Source organism: Rattus norvegicus, chromosome 14 (genome assembly GCF_021556685.1).
Source record: "Rattus norvegicus strain SHRSP/BbbUtx chromosome 14, alternate assembly SHRSP_T2T, whole genome shotgun sequence".
NCBI classification, from domain to species: domain Eukaryota; kingdom Metazoa; phylum Chordata; class Mammalia; order Rodentia; family Muridae; genus Rattus; species Rattus norvegicus.
Genome location: NC_141547.1, coordinates 10,622,352 through 10,637,515, shown reverse-complemented (window position 1 = coordinate 10,637,515; position 15,164 = coordinate 10,622,352). Strand labels below are relative to the sequence as shown.

At 42.7% G+C, this 15,164-nt stretch overlaps 1 protein-coding gene across 2 annotated transcripts in view; it reads right to left on the bottom strand.

Annotated features, from left to right (window-relative positions):
* Positions 1-2,778: 2,778 nt before the first annotated feature.
* Positions 2,779-15,164, bottom strand: part of Prkg2 (protein kinase cGMP-dependent 2) — a 102,024-nt gene continuing 89,638 nt past the window's right edge. The window contains exons 17-19 of one of the 2 annotated variants that reach the window (XM_087582359.1): positions 14,909-14,971; positions 6,851-6,917; positions 2,779-5,109 (exon numbers count right to left, since the gene is read on the bottom strand). In XM_087582359.1, the coding sequence (XP_087438485.1) occupies positions 5,014-5,109; positions 6,851-6,917; positions 14,909-14,971 (226 nt within the window). In that variant the 3' untranslated portion in view covers positions 2,779-5,013. 2 annotated transcript variants of the gene reach the window in all.

Here is a 15,164-nt window from a genome sequence, read left to right as displayed (position 1 = left end):
AAGCTTTGTACAGGGTGATAAGCATGGATCGATCTGCATTCTTCTACATGCTGACCTTCAGTTGAACCAGCACCATTTGCTGAAAATGCTATCTTTTTTCCATTGGATGGTTTTGGCTCCTTTGTCAAAAATCAAGTGACCATAGGTGTGTTCATTTCTGGGTCTTCAATTCTATTCCACTGGTCTATCTGTCTGTCTATGTACCAATACCATACAGTTTTTATCACTATTGCTCTGTAATACTGCTTGAGTTCAAAGATAGTGATTCCCCCAGAAGTTCTTTTATTGTTGAGGATAGTTTTAGCTATCCTGGGTTTTTTGTTATTCCAGATGAATTTGCAAATTTGAAGAATTGGATTGGTATTTTGATGAGGATTGCATTGAATCTGTAGATCACTTTTGGTAAAATGGCCATTTTTACTATATTAATCCTGCCAATCCATGAGCATGGGAGATCTTTCCATCTTCTGAGGTCTTCTTCAATTTCTTTCTTCAGAGGCTTGAAGTTCTTATTGTACAGATCTTTTACTTGCTTAAATTCATAGGCAAATGGATGGAACTGGAAAATATCATCCTGAGTGAGGTAACCCAATCACAGAAAAACACATATGGTATGCACTCATTGATAAGTGGCTATTAGCCCAAATGCTTGAATTGCTCTAGATGCACAGAACACATGAGACTCAAGATGGATGACCAAAATGCGAATGCTTCACTCCTTCTTTAAAAGGAGAACAAGAATACCCTTGGCAGGTAATAGGGAGGCAACGTTTAAAACAGAGGCAGAAGGAACACCCATTCAGAGTCTGCCCCACATGTGGCCCATACATATACAGCCACCAAACTAGATAAGATGGATGAAGCAAAGAAGTGCAGGCTGACAGGAACCCGATGTAGATCTCTCCTGAGGGTCACACCCAGAATACAGCAAATACATAGGCGAATGCCAGCAGCAAACCTCTGAACTGAGAACGGGACCCCCATTGAAGGAATCAGAGAAAGAACTGGAAGAGCTTGAAGGGGCTTGAGACCCCATATGAACAACAATGCCAAGCAACCAGAGCTTCCAGGGACTAAGCCACTACCCAAAGACTATACATGGACTGACCCTGGGCTCCAACCTCATAGGTAGCAATGAATAGCCTAGTAAGAGCACCAGTGGAAGGGGAAGCCCTTGGTCCTGCCAAAACTGAACCCCCAGTGAACGGGATTGTTGGGGGGGAGGGTGGTAATGGGGGGAGAATGGGGAGGGGAACACTAATATAGAAGGGGAGGGGGAGAGGTTAGGGAGATGTTGGCCCGGAAACCAGGAAAGGGAATAACAATCGAAATGTAAATAAGAAATACTCAAGTTAATAAAGATTAAAAAAAAAAAAGAATTCACATCTATGTACTCTTCCTTCACGTCTGGGTGGACGTGCATTTCCATCACTAGAATAAAGCAGAAGTGATTTAGACTACTTCTGACTTCATACAGAGCTTCTGTCTCGTCTAGAACATTCCTTTTTGGATTCCAGTGCTGCTATAGATGTATCTAGCCTAAAGACTCCAAATCCTTGAGGCAGCAAGCATAGGCTAACTGGTGCAGTGCTGGCCATTGAGAAGGTCCAGCTCAGGCACTCTGGCGCCCTCCAATGCTGTGGTATAGACCCCTCATCTTCCATTGCTACCTGTCTACATCCCCTGGCACGAAGGATCTAAGAGACAAAATGATGCTTCTGGGTGAGTGCTCTAAGTTTAGGGATAATTTATTAGACATGTACATCAATGGGCAGTTGTCCAGGCAAAAGCATTACAAGGAAATCAGGAATGCAAGAAGTATTTAGGAATGTAATAAGCATTTAGGAGTATAATAAGTATTTAGGAATGTAATATGCATTTAGGGATGTAATAAATATTTAGGAGTGTAATAAGTATTTAGGGATATAATAAGTATTTAGGAATGTAATAAATATTTAGGAGTGTAATAAGTATTTAGGGATGTAATAAGTATTTAGGGATGTAATAAGTATTTAGGGATGTAATAAGTATTTAGGAATGTAATAAGTATTTAGGAATGTAATAAGTATTTAGGAATGTAATAAGTATTTAGGGATGTAATAAGTATTTAGGAATGTAATAAGTATTTAGGAATGTTATCAGTATTTAGGAATGTTATCAGTATTTAGGAATGTTATCAGTATTTAGGAACATAGTAAGTATTTAAGGCCAATATGGGGATTTGGGAACAGTCAACAGTTGGTGTGGGATAGAATCTGGAGATTCTTATGTGCATGAGACAGTGCATTTAAGTGCTTCTAGTGTGGTGTCTGACAGGCAAGATTGGGGTGTATTATTAGGTTGAGAAGCACATGCACACATTTTTGAGTGGTTATTCTCAGGGATCTGCCACTACGAGTACTTAGGTCTCATGTTTCAACATTTTAAGTGTATATATTAAAATGACTGATGAGCAAAGATGCGATTTATGGTTAAAAAAAATCTAGGTCTCATCCTTTCTTTTCTGGATTTTTACCATCCTTCAGATATCAATACTTAGGTAAAATCTGATGAAGAAAAAATACAGTAACATCCTAGAAAAGAGAAATTAGAAATGATTTAATGATTAAAGATATGATGGCTTTTACACATATAGGGATAACTTCCCATTCGTGTGTGTGTGTGTGTGTGTGTGTGTGTGTGTGTGTGTATCTTTAACCCATAAATTTTAAATGTAAGTCACTTCGGTAGAGCACTTCATTTTGGTGATGACTAATGAATGCTTTCTATACACCAAAGTTTGATCAACCATCTTTACTGCAGAGGCTTAACTCAAAGTTTTGCACATAGACACCATTGACACACATGGTTCAAAACTAAATAGTTATTAAGGCCGCTTTAATTTCAACAGAGATAGTAACAGTAGCTTCCACCGATGTAGCAAGGACCACTTCACAAATACCAGCAGGATCTGTCTGTAGGGACCACTGTACCTAGTCTTTGTTCTACAAGTAGGAAGCTAGTACCCAAAGACAAATCATTTTCCCCAGGTCACTGAGTTAGAAATCAAGTTGAGATTAAATGATAATTCATTCTCATACATCCTCCTCTTTATAAAGGAAACACATTAAATCATGTGTGGGAATTATATATGGTATGGCCACTCAGAAAAAAAAATTAACCTCTGAGGTGTGTTTTAACTCTCTACATGTTGGATTTGTCTTTTCAATTACAATAATGAGACACTCTTGAGAAAACCATTGTTACTATAACTGTACAGTCTTAATGGCCATCGAATAGATCAGTTTTCTACCTGCATATGTTGGTAATTATAAAATATATACATGGAAAAACATATAGTACATAGAAACCAAATGCAAATAAGATACTTTTAGACTTTAGAAATTCTTTAAGCATGTTATATTAACCCTATTAAAAATGGCTTTTCTATATACAATACATAATCTTTAAAAATCTATCCCGAGAAACGAAACTCTTTGGTTCAGCATAGGACTCTAAATGTGTAAATATAATTTCTTAAGGATGCACTTTCTCATTCTGGGCTTTGCTTCTCTGGCTTCAGTCTTCATGAGACAGACAGCTGACTTTCTCTAAAGAATGGAGATGTGTCTGTGGAATGGACGGTTTTCTTTTCACATAGAATATATCATATGAAAATACAATCAGAAGCGTGAATGATACATGAATCACGATACTGTCTCTCCTCTTCCAGACGAGGAACATACAGGGACATCTGCCATCAGTTTGGAAGGAAAGGGAGAAGTGGGACATCTACAAACACCAGGAAAGCTTTCAGGGACAGGAGTCCAGTGCACTGGAAGCTTTTCTCTCACTTCCAGATTGGAAGATCGCCAAGAGGCAACAGGACAAAGCCAGCTTCTGGGCGTTCATTTTCCTTCTAAAATCCCATCACACCCTCAGTATCCTGGGTTCTCTCTATATACAAGACTTGATTGCCTCCTTCAAGCAAAACCATTACCTCTACAGTGATTGCGAGTCTCAACATTCGCCAATGGGCTTCTCGTTAAAAATCCCACGTGGTCTTTCTATACTTTGGGTTTACTAATAGCAGTAGTAACAGGATTGAACGAAGTATCTCAGAGATTGCAGGAGTCAGCAACTTTAGCTGTCAGGGTTCGTTATGCTTTGTCTTCGGTGGGAAGGAAATGTCCTTAGGATTTTATTCCACTGAGTTTTCAACTTTGGTAGTGGAAATATTTTTTTTAACCTAAGTTAAACCTTCCCGAAGGCCCATCACTTAGCCACACTTTCCAAACTATTTTTAACAAAGTTTTTGGTAAGTTCTGCAGTATCGCAACTGGTCAAAGGAAAAGGAATGGTTTTTGCTTTATTTTTTCTATTTTTTATTAAAAATGATATGATTATCTGATTTGATTGACTGGCCTTCTTTAGTAACTGGCACTACTCATTAATATCCAAATGTTTCCTTTTGCCTCAATAACATCGGAAAATATATTAGTGTATCTGTTAAGTTGAAAGAAAATAAAATTCATGGTCTTCTATTGACTTTCCAAGATGTCTGGAAACCACAATCGGAGGAGGAAGTCCCTGGTGTCTGCTGAGCCCTGGAGTGATTCTTCTAACGTTGTTCTGTAGTCTTCCTTCTATCTGGATAACTTAGGTGCTCAAGAACAAAAGCCATATTAATATTATTAGGATTCTAGGCAGGAGAGTTTGATTTGGAGGGAGCAACTGATTTGAGAGAAAACTGTGCTATGCCAACGAAAATGGATTGGACCATGGAAATGGAAAGGAACAAACTTTGACATCTTTAGACAAATACGGAATGGAATACAGGAATAATTCACAGCATCTAAAGGACACATTCTCATTCAGAACCACATCCGGCCACTCTCCTTCCCTGTCTATCAGGGTTTTCTTTTCTGCCATTGTCTTCCGGGAGATCTAACAATGCTTTGAAGAGAGGGATAATCAGCATCGTGTCACCGATCCTCACGGTCCTCTTCCACAGCGGCGTCGTTTTCTCTCCTGTCAGAAGTCCTTATCCCAGCCTGACATTTCATCCGGAGGCACCCCCTTTTCAGGAGGATACTTGTCAAAGTAGCTGTGATCTATGGGGCCACTGAGCTAATGGAAAAAGGACAGAACAAAGGTGAGGACCAAGGTGACCAAGCGTGACAGTACATCCAGGTGTAGCTTGTCCTACCTGAGTGCTGACTTCACACCGGAGCCTATCACATACATCACACATCACACATGACATAGAAAAGAGAGCCACTCATCTGCACCGTGTCACCGTCTCCCCACAGTGAGATCATCTCATTAGAAGCACGTGATTTTATTGTTGGTCACATGCGTCAGGAGCTACGCAACAGGAGGAATTATTTTCTAAAGAAAAGGTAAAATGAATACGATCTACCTTCCTGTATCAAGTTAAGGGATGTTGTCAAAACAAAAAAAGGTTTTAAATATTAAAATCCATCAGAGTTCCTCTTCCATTTAAGTTTCTTGCCAGTATTGGATTTGAACAGTTACTCTATCCCTGTAAAGTATGCAAAATAGGAAATAAATGGACAAGCCCAAATCTAAGCAGTACTGAAATGTCACCAGGAAAATTAAATGACTGTGGTATTAAACTATTTGTAACCATGGTTTGAAATTCTTTACTTAAAACAAATTATAGAACACCTAATTCTCCTTTTAATGGAAAATAGGTTTATAATTGACCATGATTCTTGATCTTTCTTTAAGTGCCTTATATTTCAGTTTATTTTCTCTATTTCTGAAATAACAGTAGTATTTCTCTTAGGTATAGCTATAATTACATTTTTTAATAGCATGTGTTGTCACATGGCGAATATATTACAAGAGTCTTATTGTAATTAACAATAAATTACATTTCATCTGTGTACCTGAGCGCTTCTAACTGCTCTGGGACTTAAGTGATATTGGCATATCATTGATTCCTGAGAGGTGACCCTAGTGAACATCCCACAGGCAATTCTATTATTTCATTTGTGTGTGTTTATGAGCATATGTGTGCTTGCGGATGCATGTGTGGGTTATCCTGCACACTGCCTGTGTGTGTACTTGCCTGTGGATGCCAGAGGCTGATGTCAGGCATCGTTACTCAATTACATTCTACCTTACATTTTGGGGCAGTGTCCCTCACTGAAGCTGGAGCTCATCACTGGTGAGTTCCCAGGATCCACTTGTCTCTGTCTCCCCAGCATTAGGATTGTAGACACACACACTACGTGCACAGCTTCTTATGCACACACACAACAGTACACACCTTCTTATGCATGCACACACACTACAGTGCATAGCTTCTTGTGCAGACACATACACTATGTGCACAGCTTCTTATGCAGATACACACTATGTGCACAGCTTCTTATGCAGATACACTACAGTGCACACCTTCTTATGCAGGTACACACTACAGTGCACGCCTTCTTATGCAGGTATTAGATCTTCATGCTCATGTGTTAAGCACCTTTCCCACTGAGTCTGTGCTCCAGTCCCAACCACACTATTTAAGTCTCTAGATCACAATTAGTAGGACAAGGGGTTGGGGATTTAGCTCAGTGGTAGAGCGCTTGCTTAGCAACCGCAAGGCCCTGGGTTCGGTCCCCAGTTCCGAAAAAAAAATTAGTAGGACAAACTCACCTAATAAGAAGTATTTTTTAAAAATCTAAAATCTCTTATGTATGTGCTCTCTCTCCCCCTTCCCTCCCTCCCTCTCTCCCCCTTTCCTCCCTCCTCTGTCCCTCCCTCTCTCCCTCCCTCTTCCCCCCCTCAAAATTTATTTTAAAAAACTTGCTCCTAGAAACTAATCGCAGGGGTGTTTCAGCAAATACCATACCTCTCTTCGTAAAGGTGAGGGAAGGCTCCGTGCTTTCAACCCCTCCCAATTGAAACCGTTTAACCACCTAAAATGAGAGAAATACAGAGGATATTACTCACAGTCTATGATTAGCATGTGAGAGTACATCTGTCAATCCATTATGTCACTCCCTACCTGCGAAAGTGCAGCTGAAGTTAACAGGGAAGGTTGTCTTGACCCATTTCATATTCAACCCATGACTATGGGCATTCCCACTGCCCAGCAACCACCCTAGACATTTCCCTGTCTCACTTGGGTTCAGAGCAGATAGGGTATCACCTTCTTGGACCTTCAGAACTTCATTCCCATCTGTATAAGATTTATCTACTTTACATGTACAGGTTTCCTTTTTGCCTGCACACATGCAGGCTCATGAACACGTGCACCCTCTTCTGAGCATATTTGGCTCCGAAAAGGGTGTCAAGTTCCCCTGAATCAAAGTTATGGAAGGCTGTGAGCTACCGTGTGGGTGCTGGGCACTGAATCCAGGTCCTCAGCAAGAGCGCCAATACTCTTAACCACAGAGCTATCCAGTCCCAGTGGTTCTCAACCTTCCTAATGCTGGGACCCTTTCCTATAGTCCCTCATGTTGTGGTGACCCCCAACCATCAAATTATTCCATTGCTATCTGTTAACTGTAATCTTGCTACTGTTATGAATCGTAATGTAGATATCTGTGTTTTCTGATGGTCTTGGGCGAGTGTAAAAGGGTCGCTCAGCCCCAAGGGGGTGGATTGTGAGCCGTAGATCGAGAATCACTGCTTTAGATGCTACTCTTGATTCTTAATTCACTGAGAGTTATGACGAGAAACAAAAGCACAACAGGGCAAAACTGGGAAGGCCCATTAAACAAAATCATCTGCAATCCATCTTCAGTCTACTTGCACCCCACCCCCGCATTGCCTTCTGTCCTGAGCCACGAATGGGCTTCCTAATGCCAGTGTCTCTGCTACGGGCTCCATGACTTTGTCTCTGGTTATTGCTGTGGTTCTCTCATCCTTCACCGTCACTGCTGTCGCTGCTCGATTATCATCCAGAAACGACTTCATTCTTACAACAACAAAACGCATCCTGTGACCCAACTTCCTCTCCAACTCAGCCTGCTCCTCTCCTTCGCTTTGGAGGAACAATGGCCCCAGGAGTCTTTCATCAGTCCATCCGACCATTTTCTCCTGAGCACTCTGCCTCAGCTTCCTCCACTCCACGTCCTCCAGTGTCTACAGACTCAGCAGCCAGGCGCTGCAGTGAGTGACGTGTGGGGATACTGTGTCAAGCTGACGGCTGGAATTTCTTATTCACGTTATATCATTAATGTAAAAAGGTGTGTCTGGTCTTACGTGTCATAGCAGACGTTGGGAGGCCTCCCTTCTCCTAGAGACCCACTGCTCTGCCTCTTAGAATCTTACAAAGAACACGGAGTAAGGCTACTCTCTGCATACTGATCATTAGTTATTAGGCTACTGATGTCGATTTAGCTGGGGAGCAAACACTAGGGAACGACAACTTGTCCCAAGTATGAAAAAATATCTAATGTTTTTATCTTGGTAAGGCGGTAGACAAATTGCTAGATTTAAATCGAGACACTAGTAAGTTCCAGGAAGGTGAAAGAGAACAGAGTGGTAGGTGGTGGTGGGAAGGGGCAAGCTCGGAAGGGTCGCTTCCAGTTGGGGTGGTGTTTAAAGAGTGAAGAGATGGGAGAAGTCATGCAGGATTCTGCAGCAAGGACCTCCTAGATGGAAGGGGCAGGAGTCAGCTGAGATACAAACTGTGAAGAAAATAGGGAGGAAAGATCATTAGGGTCAGAGGCGGTGAATAACTTCAAGGAAACAGTGTGACAGAGGATTTGTCTGTCTGAAATGCATGGTGATTGTAACAGCATGCAGACGATCTTTGAGAGATGAAGTCCAGCATGGAGGAGGGAGGGAGGGAAGCAAGCATCCCATTCAAGGAGGTATTGGCAAATGGTGGCTGCTGGGAGGACAGAGAGTCAGTTTTCTTAAGTCAATCACGCTCCAGGGCAGGTCTTACCAAATTGGAGTTGACGGGTTAAAGATGAGGAAAACGCAAAGCCGGATGGGTAAAGTCGAGAGTAAAAAGGGTGGATTCAAGAGGGGTCCTGAAGGGTGTATGTGATCAAAATCCATGGTATGACGTTCTCCAAGAATCAATTAAAACATGGTTAAAAACAACTTAAGTAAATTGTAAAAACGAAGATGGCGAAAGACAGCAAAGACACAGCGAAATGCCAGGTCATGTTAGGGGGCTTTGTTGGAGTTTAGGGCACAGTAAGTTTGGCGTGATAGAAAGCCATTACAAAATGCCGAGGAATCGTACAATCTGGTTCTCGAAAGGTAACTGCAGCCATCTGGAGAATGACCAAAGGGGGGCGCAGCGCTGTGAGTGGTGGCGGCCAAGGGCAGGAGACCTTCAAGAGCCTCTCACTGGCTTCTCTCAGCCATACCAGAAGCCAAGTCTCCTCCCTTCTTCCACAGCCTTCCCTCACTTCAGAGTTAGTTTTGGCTTAGCCCTTAGCTGGATTTCCCAGTCCAAGTCTAAGTTTGGTAATGGAGTAGGAACGCATGCCTTCCACTTCAGGCACCATATCAGTAGAAGTTCTTACTAGAGTAAAACGCAGGGGTCAGACGACGACGTTAGCTCCTGTCGGCCTATCCTCTGTCCTGTGTGAAAGCACCTAGGTTTTCTCCAAGATGATCCCATCAGACTTGACACGGAGCTGGGCTCCCTCTGCAGACATTTCTTGGTACCTATTTCTGTAGGATGATCATCTTTGCCACCCAAATCAGGAACTACTCTTAGCACAACTTACAACGCTTTTTAATCCAAGGATCTCTAGTGATTAATGTTCTAGCGAGGAAAATGGCCTTGCACTTCTTAGGGTGCTTGTTGCAATCTGACCAACAGCAGCATTTGCTTAGGGCGAGTGGCCATTGAGTTAATCCCGGTGTCCTATGACAGGCTGCAGCATATGCAATGCAGGAGACAGGCTGTGTTGTATGCAGTGCGGGTGTGGCACACTCTGATAAGAGAGCAACATTCAGCAGAGCTGCACTGACAGGGACACAACAGAAATTGCTCTGGGGAGATGTACAGACACTGTTCTCAAATGTCAGGGTAAGGTGCTTGGTTTATCTCCTTTCAGGATTGCATAATTACATCCACCCAGGTTCCCCAGCCTTTCCTCGTCTTTGGGAAAGAAGCCTTGTTTCTTGGTTAGCTACACACACACACACACACACACACACACACACACACACACACACAGAAGGTGATTTAATAAAGGACACACAAACTAGGCATATTTATTGATAGAGTAAATGCTATGCCTAGGCATCTGTAGGTTGATGTCAAGGCAACACATGATTGGACAATAGAGAGTGAGGCAGGGACAAAGCTTTTGTAAGGAGGGAAAGAGGAGGAAGGAGGAGAATCAAGGATGACCCAGATCTGGGTGATCCTGAATTGCCAAGGTAGCTGGGATGGATTTCCATAGGCAAATTTATCTTATCTAGGTGGGCGGTTTATATCCTTATCAATTGGTTGTAAATTTATTGTGTGGATGTATTGTGGATTGAGAATTTAACATATAAATCTAATTGCTAAATTACAAGTTTCTAGAACTTTGATTTTGCCAGGCTAAAGAGGACAGTGTGTGAAAGAAATGGCTGAGAGGCAGTTTGGAGCTTGCGGATCTGGTTCTGTTGCCCATGTGCCCAGAGTGAGAACGTGCAGGGCCAGCAGAACCAGATGTGTGTGTGTGTGTGTGTGTGTGTGTGTGTGTGTGTGTGTGTGTGTGTGTGAAAGAGAGAGAGAGAGGGGGGGGGTGGTAACTACTGCCTAGGGGACCTCGTGGAAAGGGAGGCTAAAAAAGAGATGGCTGGGAATGGGTGGCTTGTGGACCCCATGGCAGAGTAGCAGGCTGAGCGAGCGAATCCGGCTCTCGGGAACTGATAGAAAAATGTTGTTGTTGTTGTTGTTTTAATTTTTTATTTTTACTGCATCAGGCATACTTTGGTTTTAATTCAAAGCCAGAATGAAAAGTTTTCTTTTAAAAATTAATTTTGTTTTACAGAGGAGTAGGAGAATCTAACACAAACATTAAAGATATTTTGTTTAAGGTTTACTTTATTATGTTAAAGTGTGTGGGGAGTGGATGGGTGTGTGCATGCGTGTGTGTGTGTGTGTGTGTGTGTGTGTGTGTGTGTGTGTGTCCAAGAAGCCCAGAAAAGGGTGTCAGATCTCCTGGAGCAGGACTTAGAGGTGGTTGTGGGCTGCTGGCATGGGTGCTAGGAATTGAACTCATGTCATCTGCAAGAGCGGTTTGTGTTCTCAACCATTCCAGCCCCTAAAAGACTGTTGTTGTTGAATTTTAAGAATATCCTGGGTGGTAACAAAGCTATAGACTTGGGAGGTTTGCATGAAGTTTAAAAAGCTTTTTATCTAGAACAGTGGTTCTCAACCGTCCTGATGCTGCAAACCTTTACTTAATACAGTTCCTCATGTTGTGGTGACCCCCAACCATTGAATTATTTTTGTTGCTATTTCATAACTGTAATTTTGCACTGTTATGAATCATAAGGTAAATATTTGACATTCAGGATATCTGATTTGCAACCTTTGTGGGGGTCATGAACCAAGACTGAGACTAGACTGCTGATCTAGAGACACACACACACACACACACACACACACACACACAGATACCTTGAGCACACATAGACATACATACCCCACACACACCCCACACACACCCTGAACACACACAGACACACACACCTCACACACACCCTGAGCACACACAGATACACACACCCCACACACACCCTGGGCACATGTAGATACACACAACCCCCACAACACACCCTAAGCAGACAAAGACACACATACACCCTGAACGTATCCCCTAGCTCGGTGGCTTAGAAAAAAATAGCTCCAGGAATAGAGAAAATTAGGATGAAATCCTGTTTTTCAGTTCAGAGAATGCCATGCGATCTGTTGTCTCTTGCCAACTGTCCCCTGCACGCTGCCTCTGAAGCCCTGTGTGGTAGAAGAAAGCCTCCTTTTTCTAGAGAATGGACCAATCAACTTCACTGAAAGGAAAAGCCAAATCATGTCAGGTGCTTGCCTATCCCACCACAATGCACCTGGTGCTTCTGAATGAGCAGGTGAACTGAGGAACAGGCTAAGACCGGAGCTTATCAGCACTTAAGACCACTTCTGTTTTCCAACCACCCCACAGCAAAGCATGAAAGCATGACAACTCCTAGATTAAAATCAGGGGGGCGTGGGGACAACAGAATAAGAATCACTCTAACTGGCAGGCTGCCTGTCAATATGAATGGTGTGTTTATATGTCATTCTGTAATGAGAATAGACACTGGCAGCAAGTGTGGGGTCCAAGCAGAAGATAAATGGGGTTTGAAGACAAATAATGAGCGTTTATCTAGAACAGTGTTTCTCTACCTTTAACGGAAGGCGACCCAGAGAGTGAATAAAGTATTACAAGCAGTTTGTTGTCTATGAAGTTCCAAATAAGTCTGTCTTCTGTCTCCCCCTGCTGTCTCTCTCCTTCCCTCCCTCCCTCCCTTTCTTTCTCATTCACCCCGTGGGGGAGCTTGGTTTCTCAATGGTGAACACACGGCTTTATTGTGAGGGAGATCATGAAATCAGGCAGCAAGACTGGCAGCTTAGGAGTTTTCATTTTGCAGCTGAAGCCAAGGAGAACAAGTAGCCGCCTCCTTTTGTGTCCAGGCTGCTGACTCTCCCCTGATTCCTCAGTGAACTATACCAGCAGAGTACAGGGGCATGGCTTTCGGGGAATGCATGTGTTAAACATGCATGGGACTCCAGATTTTATCTTGACTCCCAGCACATACACACAGAAACGTCAGCCCCCAATCCGAGAGGAATAAAACAGAGATGTTTTCATTTCTGAAAGGGAGCACATCGGCATATCCAAAGGCTTACGATAATAACATTCTCGCATTTATATGTGGACCATCAAACCACAGCCACAGGTGATTATTTTCTCTGTTGGTTATAAGCAAGATGAAAACATCCTGAAAACTCTAGGATCTGCCAAATATTGACTTTGAAATCACAAGTCCTAAAGGTTCAAAGTGCCACATTTGAATATTTGATCAAATTAGAGGGGACGACAAGGAAGTTGTCAGGGGTCTAAAAGCTATTAAGGGAGAATGCTGGGTCACCATGAGATGACTCCGAATTGTGGGTCTGTGCAAATCAATGGACATCAACAGAAAAATAAACTTGGAGAGCTTGGAGAATCCCTCAAGGGAAACTATATTTTAAATGAATATGTAGTTTTAGTTATAACTGAGATGGGCTGGGGATGACTTACAATAAATCACACACAGGCAGAAACTGATGTAATTTGAAAATAAATAAAAGAGGTTTTAACAACCTAAAACTACCAACCATGGTAAGTATTACCACAGTCAACTGCTCTCCTGGTCTTGGGTGCTGTGGTTCCGTTTGACATCTTATCGAGAGAGCACGTTATTCATCACTTGCTGCAGAAAAGGTTTTAAGGAGTCAGGATACGGTTTCTAGGGAGGAGATGTCTAGACATTAGCAGGCTTTAAGGACTCTGGAGCTGGACTCCTGCTTCACAGTGCACAGCCTGTCAAGCCAAGGACCAGAGCTGTAGGACTTCAATTACTTTTAAATGACCAGAGTCATTTCTCTGCCCCTGGAGACGTGACCTCCTGAACTGCCCTGAAAGCAGTTAACACCACCTCAAACAAGATCCAGAAGCCTCAAACCTTGTAAGATCGCTAGCCAGCAGGAGCCTTGGCAACCCATTTCCCTTCCTGTAAGACAGAACCCGAGAGAGTTTGTCAGTCTGGACAGGAAAACGCCCCTCAGGAAATCTGTCTGTTCACGTGACTTAAGAAACAGGCATCGAGCATACCTACACATAGAGGCAGAAGCAGTCAGTGATCCTGCTGCCCACCGTCTGCCCTCACAGAGACACGAGGCTCTCTGCTTTGCAATGGTCCCTTTGGCCGCTGCACACTCTTATCCCTTGATGTGCCACCTCACAGGGTAATACTTGTTCCCTATCTTTTATACTATACTTTGTCTCTGGTGAATTCTTTTAATGGAGTTGTAAGGATTGAGGACCTAGGTGAGGCCAGGGTAGGATCCTGCCATACATAGTTCCTGCCATAGTTCCTACTATAGTTACATAGTAACATAGTAACTGAGTAGTTTCTACATTGTTACAGCACGGTAAAGTAAAAAACGCATTAGTCGGTGATGTTTAATAATGGGTTAAGCTGCATCTTTCTCTTCTACACCTCTACAAGAATTAGACCCTGCTCTGTTTACAAATTCAAAGCCAAAACTATTCTTTAGTTCCCTTACAGAAGCCAGGTTATTAATATGATGATAATGGTGGTGGTGGTGATGGTGATGATGGTGGTGGTGGTGATGATGATGATAAACTGTAGATGCAAAACTGTTTCTGTGACTCAATGGTGTGATTTTATAGCTTGTAAAATAACTTAGCTCATGTTTGACATGAACCCCAGTATTAAGGAAAGCATATTATGACCTATTCGGGCAACTATAACTAGCAAAGTACAAAGAAAACCTGAACCCTGAAACACCCAAAAGTGGAAAGCCTGTAACTGAGCATGGCGGTCTCCTGAGAGAACCCATCATGGTCATCTTATATACGGATGGGTGGCCTGTATGTCAGCCTGATACCATGTAAGATCAGTTGGGAAGAGAGAACCCCAACTGAGGAAAATGCTCCCCACCATGTTAGCCTATGAGCAAACCAGTAGGCAGCATCCCTCCATGGCCTCTCCATCAGCCCCTGCCTCCAGGTTGCTGCCTTGAGTTCCCCTGGATGACGGACTACAAGCTGTAAGCTGAAATACACCTTTTACTCCCTAGATTGCTTTTATCACAGCAAAAGAAACCCTATCTAAGACACCTGTTTATTCTATATATTTCTATGCTTATCCCAGCAACAAAGAAAATCGGTACCTGTGTTTCTTTATGTCGTTGATCCCATTCTTCAGGTTCCCCAGCCTTTCTGTTGGGTTTTGCCTAAAATAGTTTATGGAAGAAGATTGTAGTATCAAGATACGAGTGGTTTTTATATTAAAGGGTAATGTTTGTGTTTAACTTCATTCACTCAATAACCTTCATCCGATCCTACTGCAGCTCAGCCACTTGAGGACAGGGAGAAAACAAAGTCATGGGGTTTCCATGGAGGAGCGGCAGCTGTGTGTCTGGATAT